The sequence below is a fragment of the Solea senegalensis genome, linkage group LG8, assembly GCF_019176455.1.
Source record: "Solea senegalensis isolate Sse05_10M linkage group LG8, IFAPA_SoseM_1, whole genome shotgun sequence".
Classification (NCBI taxonomy): Eukaryota; Metazoa; Chordata; class Actinopteri; order Pleuronectiformes; family Soleidae; genus Solea; species Solea senegalensis.
Window position 1 is genome coordinate 1,614,128 of NC_058028.1, and position 24,316 is coordinate 1,638,443.

The following is a 24,316-nucleotide window of genomic DNA, read 5'->3' on the forward strand; positions in this document are numbered from 1 at the left end:
CATATTTATAATATATACTATGTACATGTACAAATGTACTATTTATTACTCTATTTAATATTTTAGTAGACGATTCACTGTGTATACACACTGAAAACGATATTTTTCTATATTGATGGGATGCATATGACAAGGCCCTAACATAAATGAAAGTTATTAGAACTGGATTCAATTGGAAATATGGTTACATGTTTCTTTTTTTGTTAAATAAGCAGACCTAAAAGTCTAATGATTTTAATTTCAATGATTTAATAGAACAGGTCGTGTGTGCGTGTGTGTGTGTGTGTGTGTGTGTGTGTGTGTGTGTGTGTGTGTGTGTGTGTGTGTGGTCACAGCTCATTTGTGAACACACACTTACTTGCCTCAAACTAGTTACTGGTAATCAGTGTAACTGTGACTAACTGAGAAATACAGTTAAAGGCTTTGATACAATAGGCGTCAGTGTTGTGCTGTGGCGATGAATGGGCCGATCAGTGAGCGCACACTTGTTTACAGGCTGATGAAAACACACACTCAAATATTATTAGAGGGAACACACACACACACACACACACACATATGTGACACCGTTGGCTTGTGTAAAGTATGTCATGTAGGGTCAAAACACACAGAAACCAGTGATGACTTTATCTCCTCTGTTTGTTTATGAGGGAAGAAAATCTTGTTGCTGAACGACTGGATTTATATAAAGTAAAAAGGCAGCGTTGTGCGACCACATGAACACATATGACTTATATTCATATGCTCATATTTGAGGCAAAGTATTTACTTTTAATCAAGCTTTAGCCACCGGACGTTTACTTAACTGCACCTACATGACAAATGCAACCAGACTGACATTTAAAAATCATACTGTATAAAGTGGTGTATGTACACTGTATAAATCCTTATTTTCCTTCTACCACACACATGAGGGTCGATCCCAGCTGACATACAGGGCGTCAGGGTGGGGTCAGGTCAGGCAGTCCATCACAGGGCAAACAAACAACGACCGTTCACTCTCACATTCACACCTACAGGCAAGTTAGAGCACACACACACACACACACACACACGCACACACACACACACACACACACACACACACACGCACACACACACGCACACACACACACACACACACACACACACACACACACACGCACACACACACACGCACACGCACACGCACACGCACACACACACACACACACACACACACACACACACGCACGCACACACACACGCGCACACACACGCACACACACACACACACACACACACACACACACACACACACACGCACACACACACGCACACACACACACACACACACACACACACACACACACACACACACACACACACACAGGGACAACATGCAAACTCCACACAGACAGGCCAGGTCGCGAACCCAGATCTTTTTTGCTGCAAGGCAACAGTGCTAACCACTATGCCGCCACGCGGCTCAATGAAGGGTTTCTTTTTTATATTTCAGAGCAGATTACTTTGTGTGATACTAAAGAGATTAGAAACAATAGTTTCTTACAGGTATAAAGAAAAGTGGACGGTTGATATATATCATGTGACCTGTTTACATAAGAGACAAAGATCTTTATGTGCACAGTTTCCCGTGGACACGTGGATTTAATGCTAATCCAGAAGAACACAGATTGTGTCTGATGTGTAAATTGGATGAAGGTAAAATAGAAATAACTTTTTGTTTTACTGCCCTGTTTATAGTATGTAAAGAATCTATTGTAATTCAATTTGTGCTGATTTCCCACAACTTGAGTTGTGCTATATTAAAGGAAACTTCATTATAACAGACTGTATTTGCCAGGTGTATATTTAGAAACTGACTTATAAAGATAATTAATTGCATCTGTTAATTATTGTTATTTTGTGTCTTAGGAGCATTGAACACAAAAATAACATAAAATCCTACAACATGTAGCATCCTTTGTCCTCCAGCAGGGGGCATATTTGATGCACAGCAAGATGATACGTGTGTCACTTGGACATAATCAGATCAAGGCGTTGAGAGCAGCTTCACTGTAACTATGGAGATCAGATGACAGTACACTGACGTCCTTGTGTTTTTCTTTATTACAGAAATGTAATTGATGTTTGTAAAACAGCACATAAAGGGACAGTTTCCCTGTGCAAATACATTTGGTACTTCGACAAACACAAACCACAAAATCTCATAAAAACCCACGACATGTTCTAGGTCCTCGGAAATAAATACAATATAAGCTTATGTTTGTCAAAGGTTTACCCCCCAGTTATTTGTGACAAATAAAGGGGGAGGAAAGTGCATCATCACAGAGTTGGGGAGGAGAAGATTGAAAAAAGCGCTCGTCTGGGACCACGTTGGTGTCCAGATCATTCTGCACTAAAGTCATCAGGAAGGTCTGAGGGCAGGAAGTGTGCAATCCACACGCTCCAAACACTCCAAACACTCCAAACACTCGGCACGCTCCACGGACCAGAACATATCAGTCAGCAATGAGTGACCACGACAAAGGTCTCACACGGAAGAATAATGGTAAAGACTCCATACATGTTTTACCAACACCCGACAATAACGACAAGAAGACAACTCACTGTAGGCTCTTTGTTGATTGTAATCTGACGTTAATACTTTTTGTTGTTGTTTGGATCAACTTTACTCTGAGAAAACATGTAAAGTTCTGGATTAGTTTAACTTAGCATTTGCTTTGTGCTAATTAAGGTTTTGACTGTGGTCGACACAGAAAAGTAAAGTTCTGTCTTTGTCAACACTCCTTAAGTTCCCAAACTTATCATAAACAGACCGAACCATTAGGAGAAAACGGCTTATTGTGAGGTTTCTGTAATAAATTGAAAAGGTGATGGAGCACTAAGCAATAGTGAAACATCAAATCCGTAACATTTAAATTGCAGCTACCCGCTGTTTCAAATGTGTGATTTCTATTAGAAGGCAATCGAATGGTTCAGTCCTACATTAGAACACATGAATTCTCACTTGTGAAACCTGGAAGTGGTTTTAAAGTAGATGTTTGCCTTTGAAATATTAAAGAAAGACATTTTGATTAAGAAGAACAAGGTGCTCTGCATTGGAAACCCTCTTAGATTAACGGGACAAGAGGAGGAAATCCCTGCCTACACCTCGTGGTGGGAGGCCCGCTCATGACCTTTTTTTGCTCATGTTTGCTTCGTTGTTGAGGCGCAGGAGTCAGGAGACACACAGGAGTCTCTTCCACGAACACAAACACTGTCCTTCAGTGGTAGAACATGCGCTGAACAACACAACAAGCTTTTTCATCCATTTGTGTCCTTTTGCCTGGTAGAGATGCAGTTTTCATTGTCACAACAACGGTGCCATTCTGAAGGTAAAAGCGCAAGGATTAGGACGGATTAGGAATATGCAGTTCCTCTCAGCAACACTTGAGGAAAGAAAACTAGGATCATTGCCTGAAAACTCACTGAAAAGAAGTGAATCTGTACAAATACCAAAGTGTTTTGCTGAGATATAAGTGGAGAGTTATCATACAGTGACTGGCATAGTACAGTATATGCATATCATTGAGCAGAACAGGGCGGGCGGGGATCAGCGCTTCACATTCAGTCATCAGAACAGACACATCTTACGACCGACGCTGCAAAATCAAAGAGGCAGTTGAGGGTTTTTAAAGTGGGCGGTGTATGAGGTACTCGTGCTGAGTCAGCGTTCAGCGTGGAACAAAAATGGTTCTGATGAGAACGGGTCCATGTCAAAGGATTCAAATCACTAACATTCTGATTGTTACCACAATATAGGAAACATCTGACCATGATATACTGCTTTCTGTAAGGCTGGGCGTTATGAATTTTAAATATATCTATTTAAGTTTATATCCTGATAAACAGACTTGTTTCTCAGCTGTTAAGGTTGTTTTCTTGTTTGTTTATGATCTGTTTTACATGATCATAAACCACACTTATTATTACCTTTCAATTCAGATAATACCTGCTTTATTTCTTTGGCATTTAATGTTAAATGAAGGATATTTACGTGTGTTAGAAACCATGCTCTTTCCTGACACAATAAAGTCAGAACATATTCTAACACTGTGTTATCATGTGGCAGATACTTTCAAACCAAACATACAGCGACAAATGTTTTCTCTGCTGTTTCTCTCATGTTGAATCATTCTTGTGTCCTTCTGCAAACTGGACAACAAACTAAAAGTTACCTCATGAATCAGTGAAATAAGCAGCAGGAGCTCAACCTGATGACATATACTGTAAATGAACCTTGAGACTAAAGGACAATAATAAAGGACTATCATGATGTATCATTGTAGAGGAAGAATGCCGTGGTTTTCTCATCAGTCCACACCTTCATTTTCTTTCTCCTGCCATTGCAGTGAAATGCAAAAGCTAAAGTGACGTTTTCATTGCACTTATTCACATTCAACTTTTATCTATACTAACTTTTCCACCTGCTACAGCAAAAACTTTCAGATATTTCAAGAAGAGTTTCCTGTTTTGTTGTTTTTATCCAAAAACAAATCAATCAAATCAAAAGTTTGCATTAAAACACGCTCATGGAAACCCAGAGTACGACTCTGCATGAGTACCTTATACTTCCCTCCTAAAGAACTATCCTTTTCAAGGTCCAGTGTGTAAGAATCAGTGACGTCTAGTGGTGAGACTGAAAACTGCAACGCACGGAGGACTCCACTCAGGGAAGGACACAAGCTTTAGCGTGGTCAGCAACAAGAGCATTGAGGCTGATACCAGGCTCTTTAAGGACAGTAAGGATGCACAATATTGGACTTTTTGCCGATATTCGATATATCAGGAGTGTTTGGGCCAACAACCCATACAGATATTCAGGTTTATCAGGCCAATATCGGCCAATAACGATATTGTGCCGATAATATCATGCATCCTGAGTACTGTGTTATTATTATTATTTACTTTGATTTGTGTAAGATAGCAAGTATTGGCAGTGAGAGTCTATTTTCAACACATCCAGATTCTCTCTTAAACGATTATGAGTTCATAATAATGATAATAATAATGATAATAATAATAATAACAATGATAATAATAATGATACAGCCATAATCTGAAAAAGAGATGAAGGAAAATTCACCGCTTTAACACTGTGTTTGGTCGAGCCCAACTTTTGTGTCAATAAACTGGATCTGATCACGTGGTGTTCATGCATGTGCCGCCTCGTTAGCTTTAGCAAAGATAGCTGAGCGAGAGCTATCACTGAAGTGTAAAATGTTGTTTGGCTTCTACAGAGTACAGAGTGAATACAGAGTGAATACAGAGTGAATACAGAGTGAATACAGAGTGAATGAGCGAGCTGCACAAAAGCCTTCACTGTGTGAAACAAACGAAGACACATGAGCAGCAACATGTCACGTTAGCACCTGGAGCTGGAGGATGAACAAATGACGAATGGTCCACAGAACTGAGAAAACATGAAGCTCATCACAAACTATGTTGTTATTTTCATCGCAAAGGATTTAGATTTCCAGGGAAATTTGTATTAAGATGCAGTTTTAAAATCGTAATGGATTTAAATCGCGAGGTAAATAAAGATTCCCAGTGCTAGCGTCGTAAGCTTCTGCTTCAAAACATACAGTCTGCCGGGTTTGTCCGTTTGGGCTTCTGTAGAAACATGGCGGCATAAGGACGACCGACGCCTGCCTGACGCTCAGAAAAAAGGCTTTTTCTGATTCTACGAAAATCAGACTCTTTTTAATGTGACACCATTTTCACATTCTGCAGATTAAACGCAGTTCTGACCTGTTACACACTGGACCTTTAAAGATGAGTTAAGGGTCACGTCGGCTCAACAACAACAACAACATGAAGGCCTTCGTGTGTTTGCTTTACTGATTAAAGGCCATTTTTGGGGTGAGAATTTCTTCCTATAGAAAAGTAAAGGGAGCAGGAGAATCAGCTGTCAGTATATGTACATGATCACATGATCACACTCCCCCAGCAACAACAACAGGTCCATCACAGCCTGTCTGCCTGTCTGTCTGTCTGTCTGTCTGTCAGGCGTTTCTCCTGGAGTTAGTGGTGGCGGTGGAGCGACCCGTCTCATGGTCTGGTCTGTATTTGAGCCAGCAGATGAGCCACGTGACCACCACCGAGAACATGGCCAGGATGCTGGCCACAGACAGACAAATGGGTCCCGCCGGTGATGGAGGAATGCTGTGACTGTGCACAAAGATCAGGCCCATGAAGAGCAGCACCAGCATGGACAGGAAGGAGAAGATTACGCACACGCAGCCGGTGGTCAGAGCCACGCGCTTGCAGCTCTGGCAGCTGTCGTAGCGCACCGAGTCCTGGGAGAGTGTCGTGGCCGTGGACACGGTGGTGGACGGCGTCGCCTGGCTCGCGCTGGGCGTCCCCGACGCCTCCTCCCGGCGCAGGGCGATGAGGGCCGGGTGCAGCGGTGGAGGGTAGGGCGGCAGAGCGTCCTGGGGCAGCGGGTCCGAGTCGATGTAGAGCGGGAAATCCTCCGTCACCTTGGTGTTGTTGGGCAGGTTCTGCACCCGGTAGTCCGGCACCGGAGTCCGGTGGCGGCAGACGGGGCAGCTGATGCGCCATGGCCGCTCCTCCCGGAGGTGCAGCGTGTTCAGACACTCCTCGCAGAACGTGTGCAGACACTCGAGGATCTTGGGGGCCCGGCGGTCAAGGTCGAAGTAATTGTAGCAGATTTTGCATTCGTACTCCTCGTAGGGGAACGCAGAGGTGCAGGCCTCTCCCCCTCCTCCTCCTCCTCCTCCGCCGCCGCCGCCGCCCGGGGGTTCCGCCGCTGCTCCGTGTGATGCCAGGTCTACCTCTGCCATGTCATCTCGCGCCATTCACATTCTCCGGTGAGCACAAAGGGACAGATGCTGATGACGGTGCACGTCTCCTCTCCTCTGCCCCTCCTCATTGACTCTGCTGCTGCTGCTGCTTCTGCTGCTGCTACTGAAGCTGCTGCTCATGTGTCTTCATCATGTATGAAGAGCAGACACTGCTTCTGCTGCTGCTGCTTCTGCTGCTGCTTCTGCTTCTGCTCCTCTTTGATCCCCTGTAAAAACAAGTGGTGCTCTCCCGTTGAGGCTGAATGGGAATAAAGATGATGTAATGGTGGTGACTCCGCTCCGAGGATTCATCCATCCACAGCATCCCACTGAACACACACACACACACACAGTGATGTTGTTGTGTCAGTGCTCTGGGTGTGTGCAGCAGCAGCAGCAGCAGCAGCAGCAGTGACGTACACGGATCATGATGTCAGACAAAGGATGCGCTAATTTGGCCAATTCACTACAGTGTTTCCTGTAACAATAACAAAGTGCGCGTGAACTCACACAATGTAGCCTGTACCAGAAAAATCACACACACACACCGATGTGTTTTTATATCTTAGTGAGGACACTCAGACATAATGCATTCACAAGCTCTTTAGGGTTCTGATGAGAACAAGTGAATGTCACATATGGGACTGTGGTAGAGTAGTCACAGTGAGGACACTTTATGAGGACATAATACTTGCCCTTGCCCCTGACCTTAACCACACCCAGCACAACTACATGCATGATCCTAACCTTTAAATGAACATTGATAATCCCCAAATTATATCTTGAATCATTAACAGCCATTTTAAGGTGCTCTTTCCCAGAATTACAATTACAGTTTTGTTTTTAAACCTATGTGGAAAAGCTCAAACTAAACGTAGGAAAAGGGGACATGGGAGGAATCGAGTCATTGCTGTCATTTTTTTATAAATCATTAACAAGTTTAAGTGGAATCACAGGATTTCTACAGAAGCATAACACGGTCATATGATTTCAATCATAAGTCTCAAACTAAATGTGTTCACTTTGATCTCCCTTATCATCAAATTCGTTGCTTTAAGGGTCATAAGATTTGATTTGCTGGGTTTGTTAGTGACTTTCTGTTTGCACAGAAAATGTACTTGTTTTCATGTTTCACTTTTCAAGGAAACAAGTGAGGTTCTCCTGTTCAGAACCTTATTTTTACACACACTTTAAACCGCTCACTCCTGCGTTTTCAGCTGACGGTGGTGTACTGCTGCCTCGTTTGTCTTACTAGTTCTGTCAGAATACCCGGTGAAATAACACATTTGGGCTCCTGTGATGTAAAAATACAGATTTTCTCTGTGGAAGTTGCTGTAGGAAGTGACTGGTTTACAAAACAGTCAGAAATGGCCGTTAAAGTGGAGGACATGATAATGTTGAGACATGTCATTCATTGTAAGAATGTCTTGTCTGAATGACATAACCTAATATATCATTATATCATATTATATTATATTATCCCATTAAACCAGAAGGTCCCCAAATTGGGTGACACTGACCGTCTGTGCAGCCTATTTTCGACAAGGTTCGCGAAAAAAATTTAATTTTGAAGCTGGGAATCAAATTAAATAGCGAAATCTGTGCTACAAGGCTGTAAAAACCTATTTTAAATGTGACAAACAGCTCAAATGACACCTAAATGAATAACTACATATAAAAAAAACACACAACCTACGGCTCAAATGAAAGCTGAGACTCAGCTGTTGTTTCCAACAGTGTATGACAAAGCATTACAGAGATGAAAGCCAGAGAACACAGACACAGAAAGTGGAACATCTCTGTTACCTTTGATGTCTTTCAGCATTAACAGAGCTCTCCGGTTAGACTGACTTCCTGTGTTACATTCAAAACAGTCCGGGCGTCTCTACCCTATCCTAAGGCAGCAGTCACGTCCGCGCCCTCTGTTGCTTCTCATTGGCTAACAACGCTGTCAATCAAAATTCTATTGGCTGTGAGGAAGCCAATGAGATGTCGTCCATTCATGTAGACCGTTCCCTCGCTGAGAGTGACACGGCTCAATGAAGCCATCTGATGTTTGTTTTTGGAATGAAAAACATATTAAAGTCTGCAGGAAGTTTGAAACAATGCCATCAATTATTTTATTGAACATTATATAAAAGTGAATAAAGTAGTTTAATACATGGTTTAAATACAAATGGTACAGACGTTAACAAAATGGGCCAAATGAGTCCTCGTCTGTCATTTCTGCACTAAAATCTCTCTAATTTTGTTCTGCTTCACTTGATCAAAGTCAAACTTTGCAGAGATGATGTTCACAGGTTGTTATTTGACCTAACAAATAGGTTTGGGGCTTAAAGGGTTAAATCATACTATATTATATTATATTATATTATATTGTATTATATTATAGCCAGGTTTACTGGGTCTTGGTCTGGAAGGTCAATGATCAGAGATAAAGAAATAATTCAAGGGAAAATAACTAAACATGTTACCGATGCAGACCCTGTGAAGTCCCCTGATGATTGTTGAGAGCAGAGGTCTCAAACGACCACCTTTATTTTACATTAAATGTCTTTACTGTAATGAGGGAATCTTTCTATATCATTCCAGTTTAGACCACTGAGGTTCTTTACTGGATTTTCAGCTAAATAAAAATGGAATGTATTTTAACAAATGAAAGCTGTGGGTGGCAAATATTATATAATGTATGTACACACACACACACACACACACACACACATACTGTACTGTACATGTATGCAAGGCCACACTGACCACGCGTCACAGGCTCCATCTGTTTACATGCTAGAGGAGTTCAGTCCAGTTTATGGCTGCAACAATAACAGTTATTTTAATTATCAATTAGTATAAAACATGTCTCTCAGTTTCTCCTCCTCTCACGAGTTAAATGTGCTTTTTGTCACACGACACCTGGCTAATAAAAATAATCATGAAAATAATATGATTGAGGGGCGGGATTAGAGATTACACATAAAGTCACCTCCGTCAGTTGATTTAGGCAACATAGCCTAAGGGGCCCTTAGTTCAATAATGTTTGTGTTATTTGGCCAAAAGGGGCCCCTATCAGGGGTGATATTGAGATATATCACATAAGTAATAACCATTGAAATATTGGGATGAATAACATTTTATATATATATAAATACTATAATAACATTGTAGTGAAGATATTGGGATAGTAGCACAGAGGTTTGGGCTTACGGGCCCCTGAGCTCTCTGAGATCTTGGGCCCCTGGCAGTAATCTGTAATCCATCCTTGTACTAGTGCTGTCAAACGATTCAAATATTTAATCTAGATTAATCGCAATAATGTCATAGTTAACTCTCAATTAATAAATCTCGCGATAAAAAAACTGACTCTGTTAATACCTGACAGCACTAATAATGACAGTTTTCATATTATTGTGGTTATTTTCTGTGACGTCATATACACGTCATGTGTCTTTACTTTGTTATTATTTCTGGGTGTAAATCTTCCCCACGTGTAATAAACTGTGTAGTTTATGAGCCTGAGCACCTGTGACATCCCAGAATAAAGGTCGGACAAAAGCCTTACTACGCTCCGCCCCCTGCGTGTACCTGCAGAGAGCGTGCTGGAGCCGCACCCGCGACAGACCTGTCTGTCTGCCTGTGTGTGTGTGTGTGTGTGTGAGTGTGATTTCTACCGGACACACTGGAGCTGTTCACGTACCTCAACGGCCCGGAGCCCGTGGCCCGGTTCCAGAGACGATGCGGACTTTTCCTCGTGGAAGCCGCGCATTACAGCCGAGCGAGCACGCGCACCCCCGCGGACCACAGCGACAAACCTGCACGTGGGCGACTTCAGGAAAGAAGACACAACCACAGCCATCAGCAGCAGCAGCAGCAGGAGCAGCAGCAGGAGCAGGACAACAATTCAAACTACAGAGACAAGGACAGAGGATGTGTCGATGGTGTAAGTGTAAAGAGAAAGAAGAAACCTGCACTGATTGTTTACTAAGTAGATATTTGATGACAAATAAGAAGAAATGAAAGGACTGTGTTTGTAAAAGATCAGTCAATGCTTATAACACCTGGTTATAACCAGGGTTCACACATTTTTAAAAACATTTATAATTCATTAATGTTTCCATGGTATTTTTAAGTAGTTGTAACAAAGGTGAGGCTCTATAGTGACCACAGGGCCCCGTGATGAGGCTCTATAGTGACCACAGGGCCCCGTGATGAGGCTCTATAGTGACCACAGGGCCCCGTGATGAGGCTCTATAGTGACCACAGGGCCCAGTGATGAGGCTCTTGGAATCTTATTCATCTTAGTCAACATCCACAACTCTAGCAACTCAAGGCTGACGGGAACATAAACATGCTGATGTGTTACAGCACACACACACACACACACACACACACGCACACACACACACACACACACACACACACACAGCTGGTCAACATTTAGATCACTGTTCATCACATCATCACTTCCTGGTCTGAGACACAGACACATGACGTCACTGCTGTGTTTTCATTCCAACAAAAGAATAAAGGACAGAGAGAAAAGTCACAGACGAGGGGACAGCAGACACAAGGGGACAGGAGACACGAGGGGGCAGCAGTCACAAGGGGACAGCAGACACAGGGGACAGTAGACACGAGGGGACAGGAGACACGAGGGGAAGAGCAGACACAAGGGACAGGAGACACGAGGGGAAGAGCAGACACAAGGGGACAGGAGACACGAGGGGACAGCAGACACGAGGACGAGAGACACAAGGGGACAGGAGACACGAGGGGACGAAGCTGACACAAGGACGAGCAGACACGGGGGACAGTAGACACAGGACGAAAGCAGACACAAGGGGACAAGCAGACACAAGGGGACAGGAGACACGAGGGGCAGGCAGTCACAAGGGGACAGCAGACACGAGGGGACAGGAGACACGAGGGGACAGCAATTCAATTTGAATTGAAGCGATTCAATTAAATGATTCTAATGTCGTGCAAATAGAGCAGAAGTAAATAAGTGGTATAATAAACTCAGTGGTTTTCTGCAGATTTGTAAGCATGGAGACACTTGAAGAACAAACCTCAGGTGTTTGTGACACTCTGAAGTAAAAGATGGTGAAAAGAACATGTCAGAGGTACAGGACTTACTTCTGAGGTTCAGTTCATATCTTTATCATACAGCAGATTTACAGGTGTTCACATATTCTTTACATTCAGAGGCTTGATTACAAACATCATTGTAACAATGTTAAATCAAAGTCATAGAGAGGAGACATTGCTGCATTTTAACATGCTTTTCATTTGAATAAAATAAAAGAATAAACGATAACAAACTGAGCCGGCTACAATGAACTTCCACGCTAAACTATACTAAACTAAAAATATATAAATATAATATAATATAATAATAAAGACTCCTCAACTGTCCTTGTGTGCATGACAGCGATTTAAAAAAAGAACAGCTCTCAACTGCGACTCACAAAGAGCCGTTCAATACATTCAGTTCGTTTGTGAACGTCACAAAACGATGCTGCGGGCACATCTTCTAACTCTGAGCCTCCTCCTGTGTCTTCTCTCGCCTCGTACTGAATTAAAAACAGAAATGATAACAACAAATACTTCAATGGTTGCTGGTGCAAAGCTTAAGGCCCATTTCTACTCCATACTTACCTTACATTTGTCGTTAGTATGCACGTTACGTCACGAGCGGTACATACGTGCCCTAAACACTGACATGAGTTGAATGGATTTTGTAAGTGAACCGTCCTCACCATGTAGCAGGCCTCGGCTATGTGGCTAATGAAGTGCTAATAAAAACAACGTGAACAAAGAGTTTGTCAAATGTTTTGCAGGAATAATGAATAACATTTAACTTGGAGACGATGCCTCGCACACTTCACAAACCTGACTGGCTTTTCTGGTTTGTCTGGGCGTCTCTGCTCCACCGTGTGACGTAGATCCTCATCTGCATGGCTTCAGCTGGATGTTTACATTCTTGTGTGTTGTATCGGCCCAAAGAATTCAAACACCGTCCCTCGGGCTTGTGATGGACGGTGGACGTGGACGTGGACGACTGACACGCCCACACAGCAGTGACGGCAGGTCATCTGTTAACTGCAGAGAGTAGTTTTGTTAATTATACGTTTGTAAAGGAAGAAGAAGTCAGTGTGTGTTTGCCCTCTGCAGTGTGCCTCGTTGCCTCTTTGCCTCTTTGCCTCTTTGCCTCTTTGGCTCTTAGCCTCGGGGAGTGAGCGGCAGACTAACGGCGCCGTGTCCACTACAGCACGGCTCGACTCGGCACATCCACACTTGTTTTCTGTTGCATGTGTCATGAACTGAGCGACTGTCTTCTGTCCTGTGTCGTTTCCTGTGTGCAGGGCTGCAGCAGACCTCAGTACGAGGTGAGGAACCGGCTGCTGCACGTTCTCTTCCTCTTGTCGTCAGGCCTGGGTCATGAAATCTTCTACATCACCTTTCTGCCCTGCATTCACTGGAACCTGGACCCGTTCCTGTGCCGACGCCTCGTCAGCATCTGGACTGTAAGCTACAGGCAGTCTCTGTGTGTGTGTGTGTGTGTGTGTGTGTGTGTGTGTGTGTGTGTGAACCGGTCACCGTCTCAAAGTCATGTGCTGTGTTTCCATCATGGTACGGTCCAGTGTGGTGTGGAATGGTGAAGCCCGGGTCAGACTTAAATAACAAAGATTCACAAACACACTCACATCTGTGAGAACTAACAATATATAATATATACACTATATAAACCCTTGCAGGTTCAGACATGTAAATAACAACGCTGTGTGTGTGTGTGTGTGTGTGTGTAACAAAGCCACCTCTCTGTTCCATTTCCCTCTCTTCACCTTTCAACCTCCCTTTCATCCCCGCCACTCCCCCCTCACGTGTCCCGTCCCTGACACCATGATCATGCCCATATATCCTCACCCATCAGGCGGAGGGGAGGTCACTGACCAGGTCCAGCCTGACCACGGGTCCCTGACATGGTTTGAGGCCACACATTAAGGACACATGAGTGGTAGACGAGTGCTTCTGATGTGAGCGCTGACAGAATCCTGAAAACACAGCACCCGTGATGTCAGCAGGAGCCACAGACACACACTCAGGGCCGTGCAGAGTGTGTTTTTGTGGCCTTTTGCGTCTCTGCCCCGAGCGCTCGGTGGCTGCCCTGCGTCTGAACCCCTGGCTCGACCCCCTCGGGGGGGAGAGATCCCCTTCTTGTGGCGACCCGGCTGCACCAGGGCCCCCTGTGTGAACCCCTTTGAAATACACACACAAACGGCAACACACACACATGCTCGTGTGTCCCCACCTCGCCTGCTAAACACGCTCAGTGTCCTCCCTCCAGTTACACATTACCAGCTTCCCTCTGAGTTCTCCTCCCCCCCCGAGTCTGCAGGGTTTTATAGACCTCATCAACTCTCTGAGCGTTCTCTCTGTCTTTCTCTGGACCGTCAGCCCTCGGGGTCTTCATCGCCCTGCACTTCAAACCTCTCACAGCTTTTTCTTTTTGGATTTATCAAAGCTTTATGGAGGGCACACACAGACACACACACACACACACACACACACACACACACACATGTTCGACATTCATGACATGAGGGGACATTGCATTGACTTACATTCATTTCCTTGAGACTTACTCTAACCCTAACCACAATTACTACTGGCCTAATCCTAATCCTAACCCTAACCCTAACCCTAATCTCAATCTCAGCCTAACCTTAAAACATACCTTCACCTTAAAATGTAGTAATTTATGTTATGGGGACTTGCTTTTTGTCCCCACAAGGAAGACAAGTCCCCATAATGTGACTGTGTAAACAGGTTTAGGTCCCCACAACATAAGTAATACCTGGACACTCTCACACACTCACACACACACACACACACACACACACACACTCACAGTGTGATGTGTTTACGTCGGGTTAGACTTCATACATGTTTGGATGGTGGGAGGAGACTCACGCCGACATGCGTTGTTTCTAGAGCTGCAACTAGCGATTATTTTCATAATCGATTAATCAGTCGATTATTTTCTCCATAAAATCTGAGAAAACCTTAAAAAATGTTGACCTGGAAATGATGATGTTCTCAAATGTCTCGTTTTGTCCACAAACCAAAATGATTAACTTTTAATGATTTCTTTGTTCTGCGGCGCAAAGAAATGAAGAAAATACTCACATTTAAGAAGCTGAAACAATCACAAATCTTGTTTTTAATCATGAAAAAAGCTTTGAACCAATTCATCGATTATCAAAATAGTTTAAAATAGATAGATAGATAAATAATGGATGGATTGTTTCAGCTCTACTTGTTTCCTGATAGAAGACGTTACCGTGGTTACCGACGTCAGTTACGGGAGCTCTATCATGTGTGTTATCACAAGGACTGTAGTCTTCTTTTTCCACACGTTCACTAAAAAAAGACTGAGATTTTGGACTTTTTGTGTGAGAGAGTGAAAATCTTACAGCTTCAGTCATAAAACGCTGGATAAGAGAGAGCAAGGGTGTCGTTTTCACTGCAGCTGAGCTTTTTATTAAGTGGCTAAAATAATCTTCTTCTTTGTGTCCCTGATGACATGTTTTCATGGATCAAATGTCCGTGTCTCATGGTTCTCAGTGTCTCATGGTTCTCAGTGTCTCATGGTTCTCAGTGTCTCACGGTTCTCCGTGTCTCATTCTCGTGTCTCATTGTTCTCAGTGTCTCATGGTTCTCCGTGTCTCGGTTCACACTCCGTGTCTCTTCTCAGTGTCTCACGGTTCTCGTGTCTCTAGGTGTCTCATGGTTCTCAGTGTCTCATGGTTCTCCTGTCTCATGAGTGGTTCTCGTGTCTCATGGTTCTCCTCAGTAGTGTCTCATGGTTCTCAGTGTCTCAGTGGGTTCTCAGTGTCTCATGGTTCTCCTCCTGTCTCATGGTTCTCAGTGTCTCATGGTTCTCAGTGTCTCATCTACTCAGTGTCTCATGGTTCTCCTGTCTCATGGTTCTCAGTGTCTCATGGTTCTCTCATGGTTCTCCGTGTCTCATGGTTCTCAGTGTCTCATGGTTCTCCGTGTCTCATGGTTCTCAGTGTCTCATGGTTCTCATGGTTTGGAGACTGTTTTAAATGTTCTGTAGTTTTAAATGGTTTTAGATTATTTATATTATTTTATTACTTTATTACACTAGAATGTGTCGTAGTCGCTGTTGATATCACAGACAGATGCAGTTTGAAATGTTTCTAACTTAAATATTACAGCGTGTGATTTCTGATCACACACATGTTTATGGGACAGGTGCTTTATTTCATTTCTGACATTAAAATGCTGCCGTTTGCCAAAGCATCAATTGTTGAAGTTGCACAACTTTTTTTGAGTTTTGTCCAGTGATGGAGGATAATTGTAAGATGGAGGATAAGTGGCCGGGGAGTGTCCTCACTGAGACAGCTGTACAGCGTGTGTGTGTGTGTGTGTGAGTGTTGACCTGTCTTCAACTCTTCTCTGAATGTGACCAGACTGTCCCTGGGTCAGTCCTTTGAAGAACTTGACAAAGACGCCAGTGAAACACTGGCGTGATGTCTTTACTAGAGACAGCTGAATATGATGTTTGTGTTGATGGAGCAGGAGGAGGGGACGAGGACGAGGACGAGGACGAGGACGGGGGTCATATCAGTCAAGCTGGTGGGCATATTCATGGTGTGGAGACAGTGGATGGAGTGTACACTGCAGGGCTTTTTGTATAAATAGACTCGGCTAAATGGGGATGTCATTGTCCTCTGTTTATTGTCTTCTTGGTTTCAGTTATTGCGTGTGCGTGTGCGTGCGTGTGTGCGTGTGTGTGTGTGTGTGTGTAAAGTGTAGGAAGATGCAAATATTGTAATAGTAATGTTTACATTCAAACGTGATCGGAAAACGAGAAGAAAGATTTGGCTTGTGGGAAAAGTGAGGCAGTTCTCGTTCTCTATTCTCTCGTCTCCTGGTGTAATTTAATTGAATTGAATTGAATTTAATTTAATTTAATGCAGTCTTTGTTCACTCTAACCCAAAAGTATGTGGACAGTCATTCTGCTAAATGACTCTCAGCTGACTTTAAAAAAACAGAAGAAAACATCTGTTATATTGATTTTGAAAAGCAAGAAAGAACAATAGCAAAGAAAGAAAGAAAGATGTTGCACATATTCACTTGGTAATGACAACAATAACTAATTATACAATCATTAGTTATTGAAACCGCAAGGATTATTAATATTGTTATAGCAAATTGGTGCTGAGCATTAAAGTTTCAATCAGGCTAATGACGGAATCCCAGATAACGTAACAAAACAATATACTGAGGAGGGTAATAATTATTCATTATTAATCATTATTCATTATTAATGAATAATAATGAATAATGATTCATTATTAGTGTGTGTTGACCTGTCTTCAACTCAGAGTTGTGGCTCATAAGCTTGTAATCGTTTGTAATCTTAGTTTAGCATGATGACAAGTATTTAGGAGTTTAAAGTGGAGGTTCTGACCGCACTGAACGCTTCCCCTGAGACATGGACGCTCGCTCTCACTGAAAACACAAAGAAAAACAGATTTTAGCCACTTAATCAATACAATCCATGTCATCTTTACGTGATATCAGTAATAATAATAACAATAAAGCTTGTTTATATAGCACTGTGCTTAACAACGGTCCAATCAAGCCCTAATCAAATATTACAAGGCAAATTCAGGCTGTTTAACGTGATTTTGTCACTGAGTGTGAGTGTCTGAGTCCGTCCCTCACATAACAACATTGAACTTTAAAGAACTAACTTATCATGTTTCATGGGAAAATGAATGTTGTTGTTCGAGTTTCACTGTTGTTGTTTTCCCACTTTCCTCAGAAACATGTTGTTCCATTTGTTTTATTAAGAGCGAATGGAAGTAATTAGACATGATTATTTAACAATAGATCATTAAATATCTGATTTCAAAGAAGAAGATGCATCAGTGATCATTGTCTTATTCAATTATAATGGCACTAAAAGGTTGCAGTGCGATGGTTTTGGAACGATAGTGATGTTCACATATTTCTGGTGGATGTGCTCTTATATCTCATTTACCATGGTAACAGGCATCTTTGTGATTATAGTGCCAGTGGAGATGGTAATAACAGCCTCTCTATTCTGTTCCTTAAACACACACCAGTGTCCTGCTTCCCTGTCTTTGCACTGTCTCACTGCTCCGCACTGAGACAGCCTTTCATTAAATATACAAGGCAGAGCTTTAAATAACACTGAAGCTCCGACGGCCACTGGGGAGCTCGTGAAAGAGAAGAAGCAGCACACACTGCACTACCTATACAGCGCACACACACACACACACACACACACACACACACACACACACACACACACACCTTGCACTGACTGTCATTACGTCAGGAGTCCTCCTCGCCTCGCTCCGCCCCTCTAAAGACACCGTGTCAGCAGATCCTGCCTTCTTCAACTAACAGATTCTCATAATAGATTCTGTTACAACATCTGCACTTTATTCCACTGTGCATGACTCTTCATATGGTTCTGTGCACTTTGTTTGTTCCTTTGTTTGTTATTTATTTATTTATTTATTTATTTATTTATCTACGACAGTGATTGATTTTAGAGCCCAGCCTAAACGGGGATTTAATTGAATCTCCTCATTATTGTATTATTGGCTTCCCCTGAATCAAATTGCCGTTCTTCTTGTCAGCACACTGCACTCATTTCCTTTTTATTTGTATCCCAATGACACTGTGAAGTGAAGGCGTACCTGCAGCTGTCACAGAGCGTCCATGCCAGTGTGTGTGTGTGTAGATGTGAAGTTGGACTTTGGTGCAGGAGAGTGAGAGGTTACAAAGTGACACAAACAGTCGTTTGCAGTTGAGATGTGAACATATTGTTAAGGTTATACTTGAACTCTAGAATAATAAAATAAGAATAATTGGGACGTGCTTGTAACACACATGTACTGTGACCTCTCTTCTAGATCGTGATGTATATCGGCCAGGTAACGAAGGACATGCTGAAGCTGCCCCGCCCTCTGTCTCCCCCTGTGGTGAAGCTGGAGACGCGCGTTGACGCAGAGTACGGCCTTCCCTCGACACACGCCATGGGTGCCACTGCCATTTTCTTCACCTTTTTACTCAGCGCTCCATCCAGGATACAGGTGAGCATCAGTCAGCGGTGACAGCAACGCTGTTCACACCGAGATGCCTCAGCCAATCAGAGACCAGGACAGAGCGTCTTATACGGCTGTTCTGTCACGTCCCTCGGCCTCACCTTACAGACCCACAGGTTATCCTTGTGTGTCTGTAACAGACTCACTGCACGGCACGTTTAGACCCTCAGTCACAGTGAATGTCCACTAAACCTAAGCAGCATATTTATCCTAACCCGCTCTGACTTGCTCTGAGCGTCTAAATGCAGCGCCAGTGGGTTTTCATCGGCATCAACGGAAACTCTGGTGTGTTCGGAATCCAGGATTTTTCCTAAAAAAAACATTAATTTTGTTAATTAAATGTTCTTTTTTTACCTTTTTAGGTGAAATACGTCAGAAACTGTGTAGCTTAAATGGGTAATGTATGTGTATATAACACTAGTTCAGCTGATACAATCACAGTCACTGTGGCGAAGGGTCGAGAACGCAGTAACATGGAACACGGCCATTTTAGGAACTGGGTTAAATAATGATTATAAATAATGAAATAACTGTTAATTTGACAACTGAACCATTTATGTGTTCAAATATTTGTTCTTTGGTTTTGTTGCTGTTGGACTGGATTGTGTTACACAGACCTGGTATCAGTGTAATATTCACTGTTTTTGCTGCTCATTAATGTGAAGAACTGCCTGTAAATGATTAATAATAATAATAATAATAATAACATTAAAAAGCACGTGTTGAGTTAGTCACTGTTCATGAAGAAGCTTCTGTCAGTGGAGTGGACTTGAGTGAGGTGAAGTGTGAGGCTCTCACAGTGGGAGAGTGAGGGGAGTGGCTCCGCCGTCCATCACCGAGCCTCGACTGAGCTGCTGGACAGTGGGTGGGGAGGGGCGTGGCCAGCAGTCGCCATCAGTCACCGTCAGTGGATGTGCTGTTAATGACTGTCAGTCCACGTCGCTGCTCTTCCTGTGAGTCAGTGAGTCAATAAAACGCTCAGCGGCTCAATCAAAGGCGGCGTTTGTAATGAATGCACCAGTTTATGGTCTCGACAGCTGTCACATCACGTCGCGTTTAAACTCTGCTTCTCTCAAGGTCAGAGAAAAACCGTGAGACGTCCGTTTACAGTAGAGTCTGGAATTCCTCAAAGATTCCACCCAATGAAAAGAGCGCGCGGCTGTAAATGATTCGCAGGCTGTGACACGAGGCCCCGGGGCCACTCGCCCTGTTCTCAGAGCAGGTCAGAGGTCATGACAGTCAATCACAGCATGACCCCCCCCCACCCTTTCCTCCTGTCCCTGGCATCCTTTGTGGTCATTCATAAAAAAGAAAAAAAACTCTCTTCATGAACTACCAGTGAATAGACTTCCAGCTGCAAAGGACAGGAAAAGACAGAGGGGAGGAGAGAGGGGAGGAGAGAGGAGAGGAGGGGCGGGCGGAGGAGGTGAATGAATACACAAGGCCTCTCTTCTCACTGTTATTGAAATGAAGGGGGGGGGGGAGACCTGCCGCCATAGGTAAAGGAGGGAGGGGAGAGAGGATGGAGACAGTAGGGGAATAAAAGAAGGCAAAGAGGGAGTTACACGTCTGCTTTGACTAAAGATCACGGCTCAGTCTGAGACTAAGGCACTGAGGAATGTTAAGAATCTGACGAGCATGTGACAGATGACAGCATGAGTTTGATCTTTGTGATCTGATCAGGAGACACTTGACCGTCACAGTAGGTTAAAGACAAATAACAATAATCCTAGTAAATAAGACGTCACATGACTCTTGAACAAGTTTCTATGAAAGATGCAGAAAAAATGAAACGGCCCAGTGACCTGTCACCTGTCACCTGTCACCTGTCACCTGTCAGAGTTCACTGTAAATCCACTGACATCTTCATGTCACTGCAGACTCACTGGAGGGAAACAGTCTGGCTTTGTGACACTCTGCTCTGGAGTCTCTCGGCTAAAGAACGCGCTGCTGTCACTGGAAGGTTTGAATTTGTATGTTGCACAAAGACGGAGATGCACTCTGGGATGTGGTGTGTTTGATTCGAGCGTCTCCAGTGAAGCAAGTTATCAAAATATTGTCATTCATCTCTCATCATCGTCACAACGCGATATTCTCCTGTAATAGGACGACTTACATTCAGTGGTTTTAAACTCCATCACTGTGAAAGGAAGTAACGTGGAAACTGACTGTGTTTTTCTGACCCAGTTTCAGTTCGAGGTGGGTCTGCTGATGGCGGCGACACTGTCATCGTTGGTGTGTCTGAGCCGGATCTACACTGGCATGCACTCAGTGTTGGTGAGAGAGTCTCCGCACACACACACACACACACACACGCAGCCTGGATCATTCCAAGTCATGATGTCTGCAGTGTTACCAACCAACCACGCTCAGACCCCTGAACCGTAGTCAGGACACCTCCGAAGACCGCTAGCTCCTTTAGCTCAGATTAGCTCGTTGCACTTTATTCACACACTGCAGGCTGATACACAGCCTCTCTTATTATTGTTATTATTATTATCACAATAAGAGCAATAAGTCACAATATGCAGGTGACAGAGATATTGTCTTAATAAAAAAAAACATCTGCACAAAGAAAGCAGATCCACTTTTCTATATTGATAAGAAATAATGGGACACAAAGAAATCAAGGGACATTTAGAATAGATACAAACGTGCGATTAATCACGAGTTAACTATGACATTAATGCGATTAATCGTGATTAAATGTTTGAATGTTTGACAGCACTAAAAATAACTCTTTTGAATTTACTGATGGAGGCAGCAGTCGATCAAGAACTCCTGTGTTAAGTGATTTACACAGCAACACAAATGTCCATTTCTTGGTGAATAAATCTGTGTGACAATGAGACGACGAAGCAAACAGAGTTTTTCTTTGTCCCCGCCGTAAAGTCTCAGCACAGCTCTGAGTTTGTGTCCGTCCCTTGAGTATCGCTGGAGTCAGCCTCACATTTTCCATTGATCTAGTTTATCTGAACTCACAGCTGCTCGACACCAGGAGTGTTGCAACCTGGGAGGAACAGCAGGCAACTCCCCTGGGTCCAAAGTTGACAAAGGTCCCTGTGTAAGGCTAATTACAGTATATTTGTCTACAGCAACAACTATTATGTGAACACCACATATGTGTCTTTCCTGCTCCTCCACTGACACGTCTGTCTGGAACCAAAGGGGGGGGGTGTGTAAGGGGTCTTAGCCCCTCCCTTTATAGGTCTTTTAAAATTTGAGTACAGCTAATTATTCACTAAGAAACACGTGACTACAGGCCTTTATGTGCCGTTCTACTGAAATACAGCAGAGGAACTCGGGTGAGACTATTCTACTCATTTCAATGAGAAATCATTCCTTTGACTCCAAATGATGTTCCCAACCTTAAGAGTGCCGGGGCCCACATTCAGGATCAAAGATACCGTCATGGCCCACAGTTTGTGAATTGAAACAGTAGTCTGATGTTGATATTTAACCGTTCTGAGAATATTCCACGGGTAAATCTAACATTTTCCTGGGAAAAATCACTAATATGTCTTGATATGACAAATTTGTTTCTTTATTTCATTAAATTCCAGAATCCTTTGTGATTGCGTTTGACACCCCTTGCTATGGTTTACGCCTCGAGCCCCCAAAGTCCCTTGACACACCACTGGTGGCAGCATTATATTTAGTGGACATTATTAGAACGACGTGTCCTTGATTAAAAAAACACTGTCCTTCTGTCCCTTCTCTCAGGACGTGATCTGTGGCGCGTTAATCTCGGGTGTCCTCATGCTCCTCACGTATCCTTACTGGGAAACCTTTGACCGCTTTCAGCTCACCAGCAACATTTCCCCCGTGGTGGCGTTGGTACTGCCCCTCTTCCTCAGCTACACATACCCAGAGCTGGACCACTACAGCACCACACGGGGAGACACTACCACCATTCTAGGTGCAGGAGCCGGATGTTTTGTGGGTTACTGGGTGAATGAGCAGCTGGGACAAACGTTTGAGCCTCAGGGGAACCTGTTACCTGTTCCTCTGCCAACACTAACGGTCCACGCTCTGGCAGTGGGCGTGGCCCGCTTCCTGTTGGGAGTCGCAGCTTTAATTGGGACTCGACAGATAGTGAAAGCGCTCAGTTTGCAGGTGTTATATTCATGGTACAGGGTGCCAAAGGGTGACGAGAGCGCCAGGAGGAGGAGAGAAATTGAAGTTCCTTATAAGTTTGCTACATACACATCAGTAGGACTTGTAAATACTATATTGGTCAATAGATTGTTCATGCTGTTGGGGCTGCTATGACCTCGTAACGCTAAGTTGCTAGGATCTTATCGTATTTATTTTGAATGTAATCATGAAGTGTGTTTGTATGAGTTTAAACACGACGAACGAGGCTTCTTCACAAAATCCTCACCGATGCTCACTGTGTTCTGACTGGAAACTGAAGTTTGTAAGTCGCTCACTCTCCTGCACCAAAGTCCAGAGAGAAGATCAGCGTTTTTAGCTGCCTGTCCAACACAATGATCATCAACTGTGTGCCGTGGTGTGTAATCGCTGATTACACGGTGAGCGGTTTACAAAGTTCACTTCCAGCAGCAAACACACTCTTAAGATCATAGATGTAAGTAGATGTCGGTTTGCTTTGGTCGTGTTTTGTTGCGCTGGTCAGTTCCCGTCGCTGCGTCCATTTACATCTCAACTCTGAAGTGACGTCATGTATCCTGGGCTAGCCATCGTTAGCACAAACACGTCGCACAGATAACAATTCAACAGTACTTTGTGTACTTTGTTTACTGTGAAACAAAAACCACACCGGCGGTGAAATATGTGCGTTTGCTCTCATGACCTCAGAAATTCCGATGAGAAATGGAACGCAGCATCTTCAGAAATCCTGAATTATCATGAACTATCCTTTTAATGTTTAGCAGGTTCTTTTTTTGTTGTTCTCACTGGGAATGATTCACAGGACTGACCTGTAACTGAGCCCAAAACAAATAAAAGCCTTTCTATGACTCACCTCTCTGTATTTGATTTGTGTCTTTAAGACTTTAACAACTTTCTCACTGAACATCGTGAGGCTGATTCTCACGTCTTACGCAAGCTCGTAGCAGTCTGATTAAAAACCAGTTTAACTGAAACTTCATTACACCCGCCGTTGTCCTCGCCCTCTGAGGCGTATAGACGTTAGAACGCGTCATGTGACCACTTGTCATCAGTTCACCTTCCTTTTTGCCACAGTATGGTTTGCAGGAATGCTGCAGCGCCTGACTGACTTCATTAGCAGCACAGCTCTCTCTATTATTTACTGGCTGCGACTGTTTGCCTTTGAATGAACCACGGAGGCT

At 43.5% G+C, this 24,316-nt stretch overlaps 2 protein-coding genes across 2 annotated transcripts; one reads left to right on the forward strand and one right to left on the reverse strand.

Moving 5' to 3' along the window:
- Positions 1-2,070: 2,070 nt before the first annotated feature.
- On the reverse strand, positions 2,071-7,193 carry LOC122773259 (E3 ubiquitin-protein ligase RNF182). The gene has a single exon (XM_044031781.1). The coding sequence runs from the start codon at positions 6,840-6,842 to the stop codon at positions 6,027-6,029; it is 816 nt and encodes a 271-aa protein (XP_043887716.1). The 5' UTR covers positions 6,843-7,193; the 3' UTR covers positions 2,071-6,026.
- Positions 7,194-10,491: 3,298 nt separating this feature from the next.
- sgpp2 (sphingosine-1-phosphate phosphatase 2) lies at positions 10,492-23,987 on the forward strand (the record flags this gene model as incomplete). Its single annotated transcript, XM_044032262.1, has 5 exons — positions 10,492-10,764; positions 13,190-13,351; positions 18,810-18,989; positions 21,189-21,278; positions 22,725-23,987. Coding segments are annotated over 5 exons (1,254 nt in total), but the record flags the coding sequence as incomplete, so codon positions are not given.
- Between the last annotated feature and the right edge of the window lie 329 nt (positions 23,988-24,316).

What these genes read in the sequence shown, in the direction of transcription:
- LOC122773259 (XM_044031781.1), bottom strand. Translation starts at nt 6,842, where the DNA reads ATGGCGCGAGATGACATGGCAGAGGTAGACCTGGCATCACACGGAGCA.